This window comes from Gymnoscopelus braueri (genome assembly GCF_963280865.1).
Source record: "Gymnoscopelus braueri genome assembly, chromosome: 22".
NCBI classification, from domain to species: Eukaryota; Metazoa; Chordata; class Actinopteri; order Myctophiformes; family Myctophidae; genus Gymnoscopelus; species Gymnoscopelus braueri.
The window spans coordinates 11,603,576-11,624,575 of NC_137624.1; the positions used below are offsets into that span (position 1 = coordinate 11,603,576).

Sequence of the window (21,000 nt, forward strand, 5' to 3'; positions counted from 1 at the left end):
TGTTAACCTCACAAAAAGGTTAGATGTAAGGGGATGTGGTACTTTTTATTGCTGTTTTTATGTGCAGAAGTACTGTGCAGCTTGTTCAGGTCTCTTCTACTTCAGTCCTCACTCCTCGGAAACAACTGCAGCATAACTGTTCACTGCTTTAAAGATACAAGTCACAACTTCGGTCATGATATCGACATGTGTAGAGAAAGGCAAATATCTAGCAGAAGCAACGGAATTATACCTGATCAAGAAAATACATCTTGTGCATTAGTCTTAGTGGATTATTAGAGCTGCTATTTTCGGCGCAGGACACCGCCTTAGATCTGCTATTTTTGGCGCAGGACACCGCCTTTCAAAATGTGTTCATGTCAATAGAAATGGATGTCTTTCTACTTTTCTGAAAACTCTTCTGTTTTACATTGTCTCCTGCCAGTTTATTACTCACAATTCCTTCACATCATCAATCACAATCAGCGTGGAAACACATCTCTGACTCTATTGGGACTCCGTCACTGATTTTATTTATGCTTAATAAATCATTCCATACATAAATAAAAATACTGTACAAGTAATTTTCAACTGTTATGTTCAACCCTTGGTCACTTCCTTGACAAAAATAGTCACAGTTGGAAGTTAAGCGCTCGTTAAATTGGCACAGACAATTTTAATTTAGTTTCATGCTTCGATTCCACTACTAGACAAATGTGAACACATATTGATAAATACAAATTGTTTTGTACTATTACAAAATACAGATATTTCAAACACTAATGCATCTGACAGCACAAAATAAAACAACTTGAGCTGTTTGTAATTTTCTTGCATGCGTCCATGACACACACAATAACAACAGTAGGAAGTACTGTGTCCACTGGCTTAGCAAGGCATGTTGTAGCTGATTCTTCAAATATCCATTTCAAACTGGGCATCTGGAAAAAAAAACACAAATGCTGCAATTTAGTAAACACAAATGCACGCGCACATGCACTGTTACAGTACATTCACCCTCTATTAACATGCAACCCTAATCTTAACCATCACCACTATACAGTATGGCTAACCATAATTCTAACCCTGCACACACATTTCTGACATCACAACGATTAGATTCGATTACGATTCTTTGGTAAGCAATTCAATGCATCATAAAATCTAAAATGTCACCATGATTTGATCATTTTGGTACAATTAATACATTTCAATACAGGCTTTTTTTTAATACATTGAATTAACAAATTTGACCGGAGGAACTGATATATATTTTTCAAATAATGGAAAATAGTAGTTAAAAGTAAACTTTATTTATAAAGCACTTATCAAAACAAGGTTACAAAGTGCTTTAAAGGTAGGGTAATTGGTTTTTCTTTGGTTAAAATAAGTGTTAAATAGCTCTGTCTGTATTCTGATAGTACTCATTGCTATAGAGTGTTTGTTCAGTAACAGGAGTCTCCATGTCTCTCCAGCTCTTTATTAAACAGAAAAATAGGTCAGGATACCAATTTTCTCCAATCAGGATAGAGAACCCAGACCGGATATAGATTAAACAATTGCAACTGGAAGTGATGACACAAAGAAATTATCAGACAAAATTGGAACTGGAATGCTATAAAAATTAAGCTGATAAATGGGTACTCTCTCCTGATAGGTTGAAGTTTTGCAACCCACCTGAAAATTTATTTTCTGTTTATTAAAGAACTGGAGAGATGGGGGGAGATTCCTGTTACTAAAAAAACAATCTATCCACCTGTTTCCGCGGGAATTTACTGGGGCACAGGCCCTATGCATAGGCCTGGTGGGGGACATATCCGGCGGAGGCACTGCACATGTATAGCCTACAACCGGAACTGACGCCCACACTCCTCTGGAAACTTGTGGATAGCAATGATTACTATCAGAATATAGTGCTCTAACCTTTTAACAAAACCAAAATCTCACATACCCTACCTTTAGATAAAATTGAATAAATAATATGAAATAAAATCAGCAACAGAATAAAAAAAACGATATGCATAAATACAGTACATAGTGCAATGACTGTACCTGTACTTTCATCTAGCAGGGGGCTGTGGTTTGAATCATTGTGGACTGTTTCTGGCAGTACGGAGCAGTCAGGTTTAAGTGGCCTGGTGACCCCTGGGATATCAGGCAGGATGGGGGGAGTAGACGCCAGGGGAGATGTTCGACACTGCAGGAGGAACTTCCTGTCATAGATGATTCTGGTTCCTGGGGTTGCAGGAAGTTCAGTCGTATGCAGGATTCACATAGGGGCAGAAATACAATGGAAGATATTTATGAGACTTTAATTTTATTTTTGACACCAGTTTCACCAGGCACTTAACCCATTAAGACCGTGAAGGGAACGCATGTGTGTCATTTTAGATTTCTTTGGCTATTCAAAAATAGCAGACCTACAAGCTCATAGCGGGCTATGAGCTTATAGATCTGCTATTTTTGAATAATCGTGAAAATGTGTGCAAATCTTTGAATATGTATATTTTTTAAAGGGACATTTTTTTACTCAAATCTTTGGTCCTGGGGGGGCCCTGGAACAACATATTTTGAGATGGGGGTCCGCGGCCAAATATATATAATTTTGGGGGTCCTTGACATGAAAAAGTTTTGTTCCAGGGACCCCCAGAAGCAAAGATGTTTTGTAAAAAATGTAGTTAAAAAATATATATATATTGAAAGATTTGCACAAAATGTCATGATAAAAACATTTCAAATCTACAAGCTCATAGCGCGGCACTCGGTGCCGTGCTATGAGCTTGTACATCTGCTATTTTTGAATAGCCAAAGTATAAAATAATTGTAAAAATCTAAAATGACACAGATGCGTTCTCAGTCTTAATGGGTTAAAAGTAATAATTCCTCTGTAAGATTTCATAACAGTAAATAACATCAAAGATTTAGTTTCAGAGGATTGTCATTGTGGCACCTCTTTGCAAATGTAATGCCATGACCAACTGTTTAAAATACCCCAGGTATTGGCTATACACAGCTGTTTAAAATACTGGTGGCCTCAATGTTTAGCCTACCTGAAAACACCTTTAAAATAATTTGTATACATTTTCTTCAATATAGAATGGAGCGCATATGAACATGAATAACAAAACTTTTCCTGACATCAGTTTCTTAGCAGTAATATAAAGGAAACCATTCAGTGAGGAAAATGTGAGATGTTTTTGGACATTTCAAAACAATATGTGAACTGACCTGGCTTAGGTTATATAGGGACAAGGTACAGTAGCATGTGACCACAAGTGTGAATGACCTACGTTATACGTTAAAAGCCTTATAAGCCTTATATGCCTTAATACAGGGGTCTTCAACGTTTTCAGGCCAAGGACCCCCTAGCTGAGAGAGAGATGAAGCAGGGACCCCCTCTATATTGTATAAAATTGTGTTTCAGATAAACTTTTTCTGCTCTTTTTTCCCTCTACACCTATAACTCTTTGCTAAAAATAGCCGATCTACAAGCTCACAGAGCTTGTAGATCTGCTATTTTTGGCTGAAGTTCTCCTCAGAAAAGGGATGCTAGGGTTCAAGTGGTTAATGTAAAAAAATAAAAATCCTATCACACAAAGATTTGGTGGACCCCCTGTAGTAACTCTGAGGACCCCCTAGGGGTCCCGGACCCCCTGTTGAAGACCCCTGCCTTAATACATTATAATTGCCCTCTATAACTAAAATGAAGAAATAGTTCATCTTATACTCAAGGGGGACAAGTTCAACGCCTGTGGCAGGTTGATTATGTAATTTGTCCATGTGTGGTCCAGCCCTATGGAATGTATGGAATGCATGTGCTCATAAAAACGTATTTAAAATATGGTTTTGATGCTCATATCAACCTTTAAGTGTTTTTCAGTTACGTTTATTTTTTATGTAAGATTGTTTATTGCTGGACCACACATGGACAAATGACATCATCAACTTGCAACTGGCGTTGTCCCCCTTGAGTAAAAACTATTTCTAAAATAAGGAGAATATTTAAGGTGTTTTTTTGTTTTTGTTTTTTTTATAGAGGGCAATTATAATGTATAACTTGAGTTCATCCTAATTTGAAAAACTGTAATAGTCAAGTGACAGTGAGCCCTTGGTCTGGCAAACAGGCAACAACTGAATGCACATATGTCACTTGTTAAAAGTTGCTAAAAGTTTTTATGTACATGTTAATATGATGTATCATGTAGCTACAACAGGAGCAACTACAGAAACATCGTCTTACGACAAATACTAGTCTACATTAAACATTATGTGGTCTGCCTCGACTTTTGGTCCTCTGAATTCTGACATTCACTAATATAAGCATATTTCCTGTCCTCGCGTTCAAAACACTAGTGATAAGCAGTGGTGGAATAAGTACGCACGTATTTTACTTAAGTAAAAGTACTTGAGTAAATGTACAAAAGTATTGGCATCAAAATGTACTAAAAGTACCTAAAGTAAAAGTAATGTCCCATTTCACAACTTTTCCAAAGTATAAAAATCTTTAGAAAATAGCAGATCTACAAGCTCACAAGGCATATTGTGAGCTTATAGATCTGCTATTTTCCAATGGCCGAAATATATAGGGTTGAAGTGGGTAATGTATGTTTTGTAATAATAATCCAAATCTACAAAGTATCTAGTAAACTAAACTTTTCAAATAAATGTAGTGGAGTAAAAAGTACATTTAGATCTGAGATGCAGTGGAGTAGAAGTAAAGTAAACAATACCTCAATATTTTACTTAAGCACAGTACTTGAGTAAATGTACTCAGTTACTTTCCACCACTGGTAATAACTTCATTATTAACGTGTTTTTTTTGGTAATGATTATTATTAGGCTATTCTCCCCATGGCCCAGCTGGGCTTACCTCCCGGGGTGGTGCTGAACAGAGTTCCTCCGGGGGTAGTGGAGTAATCCTGGGGCATCAGAGCCGCATCGTGGATGAGAACTCGTCTGGTGGCTGGAATGGCCTGACTCGTAGTGGTGATCGGAGCTCCTCGCGTTGACATGTCTGTTATAACAGCAACAGCAACAGCAACAACAACAACACTGTACCGTCCCAAAACAACTGTACTAAGCCTCAGTAAACACGCTTCCACGCAGACAAACGGAAGAGGCTGTCTGTGGGAATCTTTAACTTGGAGATCTGATTCTGACGTCCCGAAATCCTGCTGTCACTCGCGTTCCATTGAGCGACCACGTGTTCGCACGGACTCCAAAACAACCTCACAGGCTTCCGTGTAAACAGCGTGATCCGAGGGACGGACCGGCCTCTGATTGGCTGAGAGAGAGGGCGCGTCGTCATTCACACTGTACACTAACTGTACACACTTAACACTGACCCACTTTATGTAACCACACCAGCCCTGTGGAATGTAACGAAGAACATGTACTCGAGTGCTGCACTTTGAGTACAATTTTGACTTGAGGTACTTTTACCTTACTGGAGTATTTCCAACTTTCAATACTTTTACTTCTACTCCATTACATCTCATCTCAGAGGTAAATATTGTACTTTTACTCCACTACAATTATTTGAACATTTTAGTTACTACCGTAGTTACTTTGTAGATTTTGATTATTATTACAAAACTACAGTAACCACTTCAACCCTATATACATTTTGGCCATTTGAAAATAGCCGATCTACAAGCTCACAATGCTGTAGATCTGCTATTTTCAAAGATTTTTATACATTTGAAAAGTTGTGAAATTGGACATTCTACTTTTGGTACTTTAAGTACATTTTGATACCAATACTTTGTACTTTTACTCAAGTAAATTTTGAATTCCAGACTAGTAAAACATTTTAGTACTTTTTCCAACACTGACATTGGCCCTGGTGGCATCCCTATTTTGAGCATGCTATGTGGAATTTCTCAAACATGCTATGTGGAAATTTTCAAACATTAATAATCATTTATTTCACATTTAATTTTAGCTATTCCTGTACAACAAAGTAGGGCTTAATTGGTTAAATGGCATAGGCTGCTATAGTGGTTATTATATGGGGGAATGTAAATAATTGGATATATGCTATTACTAATACTGTATGCATTAACCTAAAAAACCTATTATTGCTATGTAACATTTTATGCAAACACCTATCAGGTACTTGTATTACTGGCAGAAGGTTATTTGGTAAAATACACATCATTCACGAGTCACGACAACAAGTAGTACAGTATGTCACATGTTTGTTTATTAATTTGTGTAAATGGTTTTGAGCTGGTGTACAGGGTAAGATGATCTATACATATCTTCACGTCAGAATGACTGATGATTGAAAGGCTTGTATACATTATTCACGTTTGTTTTTCTCTCTCCAGGACGATACAAAAGGAAAGAAAACGAGTGATAATAGCTACAAAGCCCCTACATTCCCCATGATGTGGGCACTTGCCTAACGTTAGTCTACATAATGCTTAAAGAACATCCATAACAACTCTATGAGGGTGCATAGCATTCTAATTAAATAGATTTTGTCATATATTTATACATATATTTTCATAAAAACATTTTTTTTTTCTTCTTGTGCATGTGCGCAGTTGCATTCCTTAGGATAGAGTAATATGATATTGCGTTTACATTGTCATGTATCCATTCTAAAGGAGTATAGGTGATCTCTATTCGTCGCAACAGTTTTTACATTTTACAATGCTCTTTTTTAAAATACATCTCCATTGGGTTAAATATCCTTTCGTATCACATGTCCACTTTGACTCCCTGTTTCAAAATCCTGAACCAAGCACACGCACGCGCACACACGCACACACACGCACACACACACACACACACACACACAGAGATTGAGTCTGTATTTGTCACAGTACAGAGCTTCAGACAAGCAATAACAGATTGTTCCGACTGGAACAGTTCACCAATAAGCCACACAAATATGCATTTTTTTAATTAAGCAAGCCAAACGTCTGCTCCTGATGGATATTTTTTAAATCCAAAATTATGATCAATTCATGATCAAGATTTGACATTTTCTGTGCAGGGTATATACTTATATACTTAACCAGTTCTAACATGGTTACATACTATTTTTTTTATCCAGATTGCATTGGATTACACAAAGCGTTTATTGCATGTGCCTAAATCATTTTCATTGTCTTTTTTAAGGAGCGAATGAAATAATAGAAACTGTGGGGTGTGAATGGGGTAGGTGCTTGAGAGTTTCTCTCATATGAATTATTCCATTTAAGTGAATTAATCCAACTATCCCTTAGTGTTTGATACTAATTATATCTGTTGTACTCAAATCTCAGAATAAAAGTGTTGATTACTTCACGTGGAATATATCACAATATTAGATACTTCTGTACAAAGAATTAAGCACAACAGCATTCATTGCAATACAAGGTTTGAAACAATTTATTGCAATGAACTGTATTTTTTGGTTATAGTTCACATTGTCTGTTGAATAAGAACTCATGCAGTTAATTGTTCATTGTATTTCATACTTTCATAGCACAATGAGAAGGGGTGCTAATTGTTCCAGCCCTCCTTTGCAGTTCTCTACAAAGCATCCCACTCAACTACTGAGCAGAGTCAGTAACGTTACCCTATGGAAGCCCATTACCGCCCCTGCATCAAATAAAAAAAACATGGTCATAATAGGTGAACATTTTAGCAAAAATCACACAAGGCAACGTGTTGTGAGCTTGTAGATCAGCTATTTTCGGGGGGTTTATGTGGTTAAAAGTTTTATTCTGGCAAGTAACTCTATACCTCATTTTGTTTCCGCACACTAATGTCACATATGCGATTGCGAGGCAAATCAGAATTGTGAGATATCAAGTGAGAATGTCAAGAAAACAAACTCATAATTCATAACCTTTTCTCAGCGGCAGAAATGGGCTTCCAGAGAAAACGGCTTCCCTTTTTGGTTGTACTTCCACCAGCTTCTCACCACATGAATGCACGCACGCATACGCACACTTCATATGATAACCTTTTCTGTCCCCTACGTATCCCCATCCCATTTTTCTGAAGTACTCATGTTGGGCCCCCGTTACTTTTTAAGAGCATGGCTCGAAATGAAGAACATTTAAATAAATAAATCAAAAAGGGCAAAGCTTGGATCCTGAAAGAGCAAAACTGAAAACCTGAGTGAAGTTAAGAGTGGAAAACAGGTGATATGTAATGTGCGAGATCACAGATGAGGCTCTCATGTACAGGGCGAGGAATATGTGCGAATGAATCTGTGCCTGAGATGTGCAACTATAGGCTAATTCATTCATTCATTCATTCGTTGTCTTACTCATTCAAGTTACGGTGAATGAATAATATGAGTAATATATACAGTGCTCATGTGATAAATATGGTGTTTATATATCCAGGAAATGTATGCTACTATGATAGGATTCATTCATAGTACTGCTGGTGGACAAAAGCCATGCAACTGCAAACAAGTAACATTCATTTTGTTTAGAAATGAGAACACTGCAAATGTATTCAGTGATACCCAAGTTATAGAAAATATACAATGGATTGTTTTTGTTGTTGTTTTTTACCAGATTTCAACGGCCTGACAGTCACAAAACGTATGGTTACTCCATCGTAAGACGGGTCGAGCATCGATAATGACCAATCTACAAGCTCACAATAGATCACAGGGTGACGCGTTGTGAGCTTGTAGAATGGTTGTATTCAATGTATTATTTTAGGCACACGGCACCATCGTACGACAAAATATAGATCAGGCTTGGGCTTGGGACGCCCAAATGAATATCAGACCTTGAAACTGACACGAGAAGATGACTGCAGTCAGTTACGTGTTTTTTACCCATCAGCAGAGATAGACTCATTCATAGTTGTCAGACAGTGTGTGAAGTGAACATGTCCTGGCTTATATGCTGCTACGTTACGTGCTGACCCATCTTACTCTGGTCCTTCCTCATCCACCCTGCTACAACAACATGGTCGTCATCAGACAGTCTCATCACTTTAATGTGTCATCTCTCCACTTCATCGATGTTTTGGTTAGTGGAATCAAACATCCAGCACAACCGCTCACTGCCAAATACAGAGGAATAAACAGTTTGCACACACTCAAACACACGCATGCACGCACACACACACGTTTTATATATGTATGTAAGTTTGTATGTATACAGTATATGTATGTATGTATGGAAATTTGTGTTTGGTAGATAATGTTTCTGTTTTAACATCATTTTTGTCAATAACTTTTATACTATTGTAAAACCTGTTTGTCCCTTTTAAATGGTACCCCATTTATAAAGAACATGCATTTGTGGGCAGCACAGCTGAGTATGTGGGTTGCGCCCCCATACTCAGCTGTGGGATTATTGCTGTGGTAGATACCATAGACAAACTGGCAATGGCATTCAGACCAGGCATTAATTACATACTGTCTACATGTATAGTCAGTGTATATGTACAGTATATTGTCTGTGCATGTGTGAGAGAGATTGAGAGTATGTGTGTTAGCCTCTCTACTTCTGTGTGTGTGTGTGTATTTCAGTGTGTGTGTGCATACGTGTGTGTGCATACGTGTGTGTCAATGTATACGTGTCTCCACAGTTCACGAGTCTGGGGTCAGTGTTAACAATCACAGTGCTGTCAATCTGTCTGTCTTCACGGCACCACAACGCTAGTCCCACTGTGGCATACTGCTAGAATTTACACTGCTAGAATTTACACATGGCAAATAGCCAGATCCCCACAAAGAAGGCTGTTCATATTTCCTCTTCCATACCAAAACCTGAACCATCTCAGGAACGAGTGAGGCGCTACAGCCATTGCAACACAGAAGTAGAAAGAGCACACCAAGTTTGAAACGTTCGATGTCGGCGCTACAGATGGCGATGGAAAGGAGTGTTGAGTTCACTGCATACTGACGTGAGGCTCATTTGCACTTCGTCCAAAGACTGTTGCACGACAAAAGCGTAAGATTTTTGGTCGCACGACGTGGTCATTCTACGCAGTACAAATGAGCCATTTAGGCTACCGAGAAGCAGGTCAAGATCATGGATAAACATACTGCGTGCCAACCAGGTTAAACAACAAGAAAGCACATGATGACCTATCTGCCATCTTAGGAAAATAAAAGTGTAGACATTTGTTATAGATTCCATTGGCTGCCACACAATGCTATCGAGCAACCAACCCCCTTTCCAGATAAAACATCCTCAGTATCTGAAAATCACACTTGCCCCCACCCCCCAAGGAACAAAGATATTCACCAAACTCAAACACAAACTGAAGGTGGACAGGTTCCAAAGAAACAACAGAGGAAAGCACAAAGCGTTCACAAAGGAAAGACATCAGCACACACACACACACACACACAGACGTTAACACTCACGAGCGGCTTTCTCATTCCAGCCCTGAGCACGCCATGACATCACAGGGGGCACGGAACCAATCATAGGGATGGGCTCAGAGCCAAGCCAGAAGCAAGAAACACATGCGGTAGGTAGGTAGAGAAGTATACACACACATACGCACACATACGCACACCGACACACTTTCCACGTAGCATAGAGTGCATATATCACATAGAGAATAATAGGAGAAAGGGTCCAGTGACGGTGAACGATGCATTGGTAGGCTCAGCGTAAGCGTATCTGTTTACATAGCAATCCATTGAGGGAGAATAAAGACTGTTGCTTTTTTGGCTGTAGTGTTGTCAGTCTCAACTTGCAGACACAAACCACTCCATTTGGGGGAGGGGAATGGGGTTTAAGGTCCAAAACGTGGCCCTTGGACGGGCCCATAACCTTGTACCCCTTCAGTCTGTAGATAATGACAGTTCAAAGGTCAAATGGCATGCACCAGCAGTCATCATGCGATTACAGTTGACAGGAAGCACTTTTTGTTGCTTTTTTTTTTGTTTGTTTTTTTCTCACGTTTCTTTTGTTTTAATACAAAAGTTATCATGCCCTAGTCTAGTTGATATTTTTTTCTTTAAAAATGTTACAAAACTACAAGTAGAACTCCATTCCTCTTTTTTCCGCCTCTTCTCATTTGTAGGGTTCCATGTTCTTTTTGAAGATGATTTTATTTGTAATTTTGTAGCTTGCATTTCTTAGTCTTTGTGTCAGTCGTCCTCTCCCGTTCTCTCATTTCTTTCCCCTCATTTTCCTCTCCGTCCCGGTTGTGTTTTTGCGGAGGATGGTTTGGCAGTGGATGTCCGTTCCTAAAAAGATGGAGAGACACCATTAAAAACAAAAAAGGATAATTTATGCTTCGGCACAAAAGTGGCGACATGTCAATCGACCGGAATGCCCTATTCTCAACCGACCCCTTAGGTTGACCCACATCTACAACTGCTCTAATGCTTTGTTCACACCGGCAGATATAAAGCCACAGTCTACTATTCATTTTCAATGGAAGCCAGTGACATGAAGGGATTTGGACAATTTCAGCACCATGGACAGAGAAACAGTAGGCTGGGCCTACTGCTGCTCACTGTTAGTAAACAGATTCATACCTGTAAATCATGTTATCTTCCTCTGCATTTAAACATGAGAAGATAAATGATAAATAGAAAGATAGATAAATAATAACTTGGGCCTAATTTTTATTAGCCTATTAGCCTTTATACAAATCACACCTTTTAGGCTGTTATATACCTACTGTACAAAAACGTGTTCAAACGTGTTACACAGTAATTGACATGTACAAGCAATAACACTGATATGCTGTGTGCCTAACGAGGCACAATATTTATATGAATGACTTTATTTAAAGCTCAAATTGAGGTCTTTAAAATGTCTCATGTGTTTCCAGATGACTAAGTAACATAGTAGTGGCATTTCGAGACCCACTGTTTACTTCTTTGACCGCCTGTTCCTGCTTCATGCTCCCGAGAGGATGAACTCAAATGATATTGCTGTGCCCATGGGATTTCCCGTAGCACCACCCATGGGCCAAAATGTCCACTTGCACACAAGATATCTCAAAAATCGAAAGGGCAGATTGCCATGCAATTTGGTGCAGCATGACGTCTAGGGGCTGCTAATGGGGATTTACTCTCTTAGTCTTGCTTCAGTTGATTCATGTGACACGCCACACAACACATCTTTGCCAAAGCACAAAATACACTTATATGAGCGTTATATGTGACAGCACTGTCCCAACCGTAACCACTTAAACCCTATGTACTTTGTTGTAAGTCAAATAGCGAACATAGTAGATCCACTAGGTCACTATGTGTTGCATTACAATGTGACCTTGTAGAGCTACTATTATTTTAGAATGTTCACCTGTTTTGGACAAATGTTTGCCTATTTTGACATGCCCAGAATAGGGACGCTAGGGTTCATGTGGTTAACAAGGGTTAGGAGGTATGAAACATTAAAGAAAAATAAAGAAAAATGAGCATCTAGTTGTATAAATGCCAACTGCCATGTCCAGTGCATATAAGCTGAAGCATGCCTGGTGAAAGTTGGACGCTGCACATCCATACTATTAAGGTCTTGGGACAAGAATCCAATAAATCCACCTATAGAGTCATGTGCCCAAGCACTGGGATGCTCAAGTGCTTGCTGTACTGTATGTCCCGTACCTGGAGGACTGGGTAGTAAGTGTTTCAGTGTTTTACTCTCCGCAGACTGGCACGCTTCACTGACTGAGCGCTCTTTCTCACCTCCACCCTCACCTGGAGCAAGGAGGGAGGGAGGAGGGAAGGAGACAAGACTCGGACCAGTTAACTACTGTAGGAATCCTCGACACGCAAGCAGGGCAGGAAACCGTTTTTTTTGTCCACCTGCCAGCCACACTGTACTGTTGTTACTGCACCTTTTTGATTTGGGAATTTCTCCAGCCAAACTAGATTTGCAAAGTAAATTTTCAGCACTGTTTGTATTCTTTTTTCTTCCCCTTCATATTTACATTGTTTTCCCTATAGGCTCTATGTAGAGCAGCCTAATGACTAATGACTAATGAAGGCTCTGTTCCATTCTGGTCAAACAGAGTGAGGGTGCTGATGTTGTGCATGTTGGCTCACTGGAAACACTCTGCTACACCAGTGGGTCTAAAATTGGGGTTCAGGGACCCTCATGGTTCCTTGAGGGGGTTCCAAATGGCCTCTTACGTGTGTGTAACTCTGAGAGTGTACAAATGGAACCAAATGGACCCGTAAGGGTCCATTTGGTTCCATTTGTACACTCTCAGAGTTATGGTGGTCGTGGAAATTAAAAAGTCTGAGAACCACTGTGCTACTCTAAACGAACAGAGCCTTCATTAGTATCATTGGTAACACCTGTGAAGGAAGTGATAATATGGCTGCTGTGCATAGAGCCTATTTAGTTGTTGTCAATACCTCATGTGTACTGTGATTCCTGTCACTGCCACTGGAGGGTGTCAATGTGCCGCAAGACACAGAGAGCAACTCTTTCAACATGAAATGCTGCATTCAAGTTCAGGAGAGTTTGGAGAAGGCAATTCTCTTGAATGCTGCCTTCGGGTACGGCATGGAAAGGGGTCATTTGCATTTCTTTCACCGTAGAAAATGCTGAATTGGTGGTCTGGAGAGGGCACTTTTTACAGACGGGTACAAGGGCAAGGGCTCAAGCCCCCTTTGATGTCTATGACTGCATGTGCCTGGCAGGGAAGCGAACCCAGACCTCTGCAGTGGTGGGCGGATTTACCTCTACCCCACCCAGACATCCTCCATGCTCATCCGTTTTGAAAAGGCTCATCATAATTGTCTGAAATTCATAGTTCAACATCTTGAAAAGACTGTTTTTTTTTAAACAATTTTCATTTTAATACTTAATTATTCCTAAAATAATACTTTACAAAGTTTACATTGTTAATTTTGGGCTTGCACCCATTAAATAAGAATACTCTTCACTTTTGGAAGTCTAATTTTGGAAGTAAACCCTGCCATTCGTAAAACATAACTTAACCTCCAAATCCAATTTTATTAGCTGTCAAAGTGGCTGGTAGTGTGGACACATTTACCAGCCACAACCAAAATGTATAATCATTTGGGTGGTGGCTGGTAATGGTATTAATTTCCCACCACTTGTGTAAGCGTTAAGTGTACGTACGTACAGTAAACGTCTTCTTGCACTGGCTACGTCTCTGTGTCTACAGTATATGAATATGGCTGAATGTAAATAATGTAAAAACAACTTCTAGGGCTGGGCAATATCGATATTATATCAATATCGTGATATGAGACTAGATATCGTCTGGGATTTTGGATATCGTAATATTGCAATATGGCAATATAAATGTCAGGAGTGATTTGCGACAGAAGGGTACCTAACCAGCAAGAGTGAAAGGGAAGGTGTATGAGACCAGCTATGCTGTACGGTTTGGAGACGGTGGCACTGACAAAAACACAGGCTAGAAGTGGCAGAACTGAAGATAAGGCAAGCTTTTTCATTGGGAGTGACGAGGATGGACAGGATCAGGAATGAATAAGTATATTAGAGGGACAGCCCAATTTGGAAGGTTTGGGGATTAAGTAATCGAGACGAGGTTGAGATGGTTTGGAAATGGACAGATGATGTCTATACTGGGAGACAGATGCTGAAGATGGAGCTGCCACGCAAGAGGAAAAGAGGAAGGCTTTATGGATGCTGTGAGAGAGGACATGCAGGTGGCTGGAGTGACCGAGGAGGAAGATTCAGAACCGCTGTGGCAATCCCTAACGGGAATCAGCCGAAGGAAGAATATTATGATATGACACAAGTTTTTCTTTACATGTTTTAAGCCCTATTTTATATATTTTTTAAAATTGCAAAAAAACAGCTGATAAAGAAATAGCCGATTTACAAGCAAACAAGCTCGTTGTGAGCTTGTACTGTAGTTCTGCTATTTTTGAAAATGTAAAAAAAAATGTATTGTCACAATTATATTTTCATTGCAATGTCGATATCAAGGTATTTGGTAAAATAAATTGTGATATTTGATTTTGTCCATATCGCCCAGCCCGAACAGCCACTACTCACCTTCCTTGGGAGTTCACTTCCATGTTCATCAACAAAATGCTCCACAGCTGCATAGTCACCTTTCTCTCCACTCTGTCAAAACATTTATACATAATCAATATCTCACATTACTTAGATTAGGAATTAATTGAAATTAATGTCTCACATTACTTAGATTAGGAATGAATTGAACTGTTCTTTAATCAATGAATGTGAACAAAAAACAAAATTTTGGCTACTGGATATGGCAAATCTTGTGTTGCACCAAACCACACAACACATTCCTCTGATGACATAATCGAAATCAGCAATTCTGATGTGCGATATTTGGCTGCATTGAAATCGTCGATGGCTGAGGATGAATTCAAATTGAATGCCGTCGTTTGTATTCATCGTCACAAATAAATGAATAAACATGAAAGAATGAGATCAGGCATGGACACCCGGAAGTCTGTCCTCCAGGCACAGGAGGCGAGCGGGTGGTCGGCGTGACAAGTTGACAACCTGACCTTTTCCCGCCTCTGCTCCTGTCCCCAAGCATGTAGCCCCGCCGCCTCCCGGTGGGAGAAGGCCAGCCCCTGTTCAAAGGGCTGCGCGCCCGTTAGGAGGCGCCCCGCACGCAGCACATGTGAGTAACCCGTGTCACACACCGGAGTCAGCAGGGTCTCCTGGGCCACGCGCAACCCCGGAACGCTGCCGCTGCCGTCGTGTCCCGATGACGACGACGATGACGTCCTGGTCTGGTGGGAGCCAGCCACCCAGCCCTGCAGAGAGTCCTTGTCTGGTGGTAGGTAGGGCTGGAACGCCCCTCCTCCCACCACCCTGAATGGAGAGAGAGGGAGAGAGAGAGAAAGAGAGAGAGAGAGGGGAGGAATAAGAGAAGGATGTATTTGAAGTGAAGATAGGAATGGGGATAGATAAGAGACCAAAGGCAGAGGGAGAAGACCAAGATACAAACTGAGAAACGAGAGGAATGGATAGAATATGATCAAGATAAATGACTGCTATAGCAGTGCTTCTCAAACGTGTTCATGTCAAGGACTCCCAAACAGATATGTATTTAGCTGTGGACCCCATAAGACAAGATTTGTCAAGATTATTATTTTATTTTTTCCGGACCACACTTTGAGAACTAGTGTGCTATAAGGGCCACTCACTCACTCACTGATTCAGGCGCACGCACGCACGCGCGCGCACACACACACACACACACATGTTTGCATAAGTGTGATATTCGTTTACCTGTTGTCTCCGTTATGTTCGGCAGAGCGGCTCAGTCCTGACATCTCACAGAGCTGAGCGTAAACCTCCTGGCCTGCAACAACAGAAAGCCCCGCTGAACCAATCCCTACACCTCCTCTTCCCACCATTCCTCCTCCTCCTCCTCCTCCTCCACCTGCCGCCGCGGCCTCTCCCCTCCACAGATCCGACCTCTGACCTCCGAGCTGGCCATTTGAGTTGACCTTGGGCACGGCGCCACTGGCTCTCACCCTGTCCCTGTCGGCCGGCGCGCTGGCGGGTTCCGGCGGCGCCTCCCCTTCCTCACCCTCCCCTTCCCCCTCCTCCTCCTCCTCCTCCTCCTCCTCCTCCAGCTCCATGATGGAGCTGCCCGCCCCGCTCGCTCCGCTGGCGGGGCGCCCCAGACTGTAGGGCAGGGAGAGCGTGGCGCCCTCCGAGTCGTCCGCCCGGCTGCTGCCGTCCAGGGAGGAGTCCTCCACCGCCAGCGAGGGGCTGACCCCCGCCGGCCACACCTGCACGTCCGACATCTCCATCAGTGTGTCCTCCTCGGTGGTGGCCATGGGGGCGCACTCCAGGCTGGAGACCTCCTGCCAGTAGGGCTCGATGCCCAGCGGAGAAGGCAGGCTGTACTGCAGGGAGGCTGGGGACAGCAGCTCCTCCTGCACCAGCCCATAACCTGGAGGGAAGACAAGGGGGGAGACGAGAGATAGAACACCCAGCAAGCCCTGCAGGAGGACGGGGGGGGGGGGGGGGGGTGGAACGCGGGGGTGACTGTTTCTCTGACCTACGAGGCGAAACAGTGCAACTCGGCCGTGTCCCAATATACACCAGGAAAGAAACCAGAGGGTTTTCTTGTTTCGTTTTTCTTTTATCAAGTGCTTCGTGAGTGAGGTTGATGATTTAGGACCACTGACCTATGAGGGCCTTATGCAGCTGGTTCAGCGTGCAAGTGTGAAAGACAGACTGATCTTAAATCAGCACTCCCCACTCGACTACCCTTGATAAATAATTCCAACCCGGTATGTTTTTACATTACTTTCAGATTAAAAGGTGGTACACATTATCGAAATAAACTGAACAGTGCCCAGAACCTTACTGGAAGTAGTAAAAACATAGTCTTTCTTTCCTTGAGCTTCCTTTACCTTGTTCAAAGTTGACTTGTTTGGTTGGTTTTAAAGCAACATCGAGGGACTCTATTGGATGGACTCATTGTTGTTGTTTGGTAAAGGAAGCAGTCTGTTTAACCAACATTGGGACACAGCGAAATTGTGGTAAAGGGGTTAAAGGAGCTTATAAGGCGATGGCTGCATGGCTTTGACAAGTTTCTTAATAAATACGAAAGTTACATACTGTAGTGACAGTTACGCTGTGTTCCTTAACAGGAGGAGAGAAGAAGTGTATCTAGTGTTAGGTGTTGCAAGTGGGGTTGGCACGATATTTAATATTCAGACATCAAAGTAATGGTACCAGATATCCAACCCACATAAGTATGGTATAGTGGATTTGAGTGATATTTTTCATTGTTCATAAGAAAATCACCTACAAATCAATTCACATTTGTTACATGTGTTCATTTCTGACAATATATAGAAATGAACAACAGAAACCCTCAAGAAATAGGTATCCCCAAATCTTGTATGCCAGATGAGTTCGTTATTGGATTGGGAGTTTTGGTACCGTAGTTTAGTTTTCCATGTGACATGATAATGGCCCATGGACCAGTAAGAGTATAGTTTCATGTACACGTGTAGTTTTGAGGTGCTGGCTCAATACAGCAAAACAATGTCCATAAACACATCATCTTTATCCACATAATCCATTTTCACTCTTAGTGACAACCAATCAAGGAAGAGGCAAGGTGCTGTAGGCTACAAACTGTTCAAGACATGTAGATGAAGTGATTGTTTTTAGATATACGTTTAAGTAAACATAATACCAGCAAATCACAGTCACTGTACTATCGTTCCAACCCTAGTCACAAATCGTAGGTGTGGGTGAGCAGCATCTTGCAGTCACTGCAAAAGAAACAGCAAGTTGCTGTTGCACTTGCAGTTATACTTGCCAGTGAAAACATGCATAATGTATCCTCCCAAAAATCCCCCAAAATATTGTCTATGCACACACACACACACACACACACACACACACACACACACACACACGTACGCACGCACACACGCACGCACACACACGCGCATGCACACGTGCATGCACACACAACGCACGCCTACTGTACGTGGACAATGCCTTTGTCAGGAAGTTTGCAGGATGACTGCTATAAGAACCTAACTGAAGAATTGAAGAATTGAGTAATACTGTACAATAATGTATTTTATAGTATATACGTACAGTATATTGTTGTAATACATTATATGAAAATGTTTATAATGCATTATAATGTGATTATAAGTGACTATTTAGTCATTGGGTGTTTTAAGTAAAGTGAAAAATATATAATAACATTTATGCAAGAACAGCACACAAAGTGTTTCTTCCCGCACCTCCAGGAATGTCATTAACACCCGATTGAAACTGTGTGGTCAGGGGGTGTCATTTGGTTTCCTTAACGGACAAAATACACTGCAGGTCTGCAGTGTGTGTGAGTCGCGGAATACAGAATGTCTAGCTTTTCCTTTCCTGTTATCAGTTAACCCATTTAGACCTGAGGCCGATTCTAAAAACGCCTTCTAAATCCTGACCTAAGTCTTTTGAAAAACTTCAAATCTTTATTATATATATTTTTTAAATGTATGTTGCTATATACCCCAAAAGGGGTTCCCGTCTTGAAAGGTATAGTTACAAATCGGGGTTCCCGTCCTGAAATTAACAGGGGAGGCCACACTGCTCATGTGTGCAGCATGGCTCTGTGTTGTGTGTGCTGCGTTGCAGACGCACACTGATCTAGAGTTTCGGCCTATTTCTATATCCCATGGCGCCCACAAAGCAGCCAAATAGACAATAAACTGCAATCATATTAAACTCTCATCAAAGATATGATGTTCTATTCGTTTTTACATGATGGCCTGGGAACTACAATTTAGAGGAAAATGATTATTTTTTTATTTCTGTTAGATGCTCTGTTTGATAACACTCCTGTGTTCACTCCCTTGATTACATGAACTTTACAGATTTGGGATGTTTCATAAAAGGCTGATTCTAGATTACACTCTTAATGTTCTGAGCCACACAACATACAGTCAGAAACACACAGACAATCACAGTCATATAAACATTCATTGACATTGGCAAAGCTCATGCTTGCTAGTTTAATATCTTCTACATTGCATGTATCATAATTCACAAAGTCTAAATTTAAGATAAAATACAGAACCATATTTGTCTGTAGCATCTATTCTACTATTTATTCCAGACATAATACTAATAAGCAAATATAGGCCTGTTCATAGAGTGTGAAATAGCAGCGTTGTGAACACAATGGTTTTGAGATTTGTTGTTCTTTAACATTTGTATCTTTATTTTACATTTTGTTCATTTATTTTCTGTGCTTTTTGGCACAAGAAAAATCTCTTGTTTTCCTTCCTATGCGACACAGTAGCATTCTTAGTGTTAATTTAACTTTTAATGGTGTATTATAATGGTCCACTTAACACTGCCTGACATTCAGCCTGAATTAATGTGAATTTTTATTCTGTAATTATGAATTATTAATCTGAAAGTGCTCCCATTGCAGCCATTTTCTGAGATGGGTGTTGCTGAAGAGGGAGTGACGTTGTCAAGCAAGCGACACGGGTCAGTTAGCTTGCTAACTAACTGGCTAGATACGGTTAATGTATGTCAGACACTATAGCAAAAACCTGTGTAAGTACATTTTATGAATCAATGGACAATTAGTACACCCTTTATATTTGTTATTCCTGGTATTCTATTCATAACAGCTTGAATAGTTACAGTCCATCGATACGATCAAATAATGCTACCGCCACCATTGTCGTTTTGAAATGTCTGACTGGCTTTGAAATGTTTTATTCAAAGTACATTGATTGGTCTGGAAAGAAAGAAAACCCTACAAACGACTGAATCTTCAGACCCTTGAATTGTAACAAAGAATATATTCTTTTATGGCCACGGCTAGTGATTCAGGAGCTGGAGCCAGGCTACCTGGTGTCCTTATTTGGGTCAAATTTGAGACGTTTATTCTTATTTTATTTTAATTCCTGAGCTCATGATGTGAGTGCTGATAACATGTAACAGCTAAACATGAGTTGTAAACGTGGGGTTTTGTTTGTGTAAATGAACCATGCTTTCTAGACAATGTAGTTCACATGTTGCTGGACCAATGAGTTCTGATGAGTATTCTAGGCGGAAAAGAACAATTAAAGGACTATACTTCACCCAAATCATCATTGATGATATTTTAGTTTCTAACTATTTGGTACATGTAATGTCTTGTTGCATATTTATCAATACATGATTTTGAGGAATTACTTGTGATACCAGCATGTGTGTACAAATGTTGAATTTTGCACTTAACCCATTCAATCCGGAAAGCATCTGTGTCATTTTAGATTTTAGCTATATATATTTATATAGCAACATATGTTTTTCAGACAACTGTCAAAAATTAGAAGACATTTTTAGAATCGGCCTCAGGTCTAAAAGAAAATCATCAAGCTACCATAAACAATAACTCCCGTTCCAGTTTTTATAACAATTATTTTCCAAAAAACTAAACTAAGAAGAAAAAACTAAGACGTACTTAACAAGTTAATATTATGGTTTAACATTACTACAGTCCAGCCGAAAATTCATAGCCTAATGAACATTAAGCCTGAACCATACATACCTAAGAATAATTAATGGCGTTCATGAAAGACAAGTAATCCTGCTTTAAGTAGAA

At 40.4% G+C, this 21,000-nt stretch overlaps 2 protein-coding genes across 2 annotated transcripts in view; both read right to left on the minus strand.

The window, feature by feature from the left end:
• Window positions 1–489: 489 nt before the first annotated feature.
• LOC308078634 (eukaryotic translation initiation factor 4E-binding protein 2-like) lies at window positions 490–5,195 on the minus strand. Its single transcript, XM_080419883.1, has 3 exons — window positions 4,850–5,195; window positions 2,032–2,214; window positions 490–920 (listed from the first exon to the last, which is right to left on the minus strand). Exons 1-3 carry the CDS (start codon window positions 4,989–4,991, stop codon window positions 895–897), a joined length of 351 nt encoding a protein of 116 aa, XP_080276009.1. The 5' UTR covers window positions 4,992–5,195; the 3' UTR covers window positions 490–894.
• Window positions 5,196–12,550: 7,355 nt separating this feature from the next.
• ank1b (ankyrin 1, erythrocytic b) overlaps window positions 12,551–21,000 on the minus strand; it is a gene marked incomplete at both ends in the record, with an annotated part of 143,087 nt that continues 134,637 nt past the window's right edge. The window contains 4 exons of the mRNA XM_080420187.1: window positions 12,551–12,619; window positions 14,925–14,996; window positions 15,413–15,725; window positions 16,146–16,818. Of these exons, the coding sequence (XP_080276313.1) occupies window positions 12,551–12,619; window positions 14,925–14,996; window positions 15,413–15,725; window positions 16,146–16,818 (1,127 nt within the window). The remainder of the gene's footprint in view (window positions 12,620–14,924; window positions 14,997–15,412; window positions 15,726–16,145; window positions 16,819–21,000) is intronic.

What these genes read in the sequence shown, in the direction of transcription:
- LOC308078634 (XM_080419883.1), bottom strand. Translation starts at nt 4,991, where the DNA reads ATGTCAACGCGAGGAGCTCCGATCACCACTACGAGTCAGGCCATTCCA. An exon ending in GTTCAGCACCACCCCGGGAG is followed by an intron (nt 2,215 to 4,849) that starts GTAAGCCCAGCT and finishes CTGCAACCCCAG; the next exon opens with GAACCAGAATCATCTATGAC. An exon ending in CCTGCTAGATGAAAGTACAG is followed by an intron (nt 921 to 2,031) that starts GTACAGTCATTG and finishes TTTTTTTTCCAG; the next exon opens with ATGCCCAGTTTGAAATGGAT.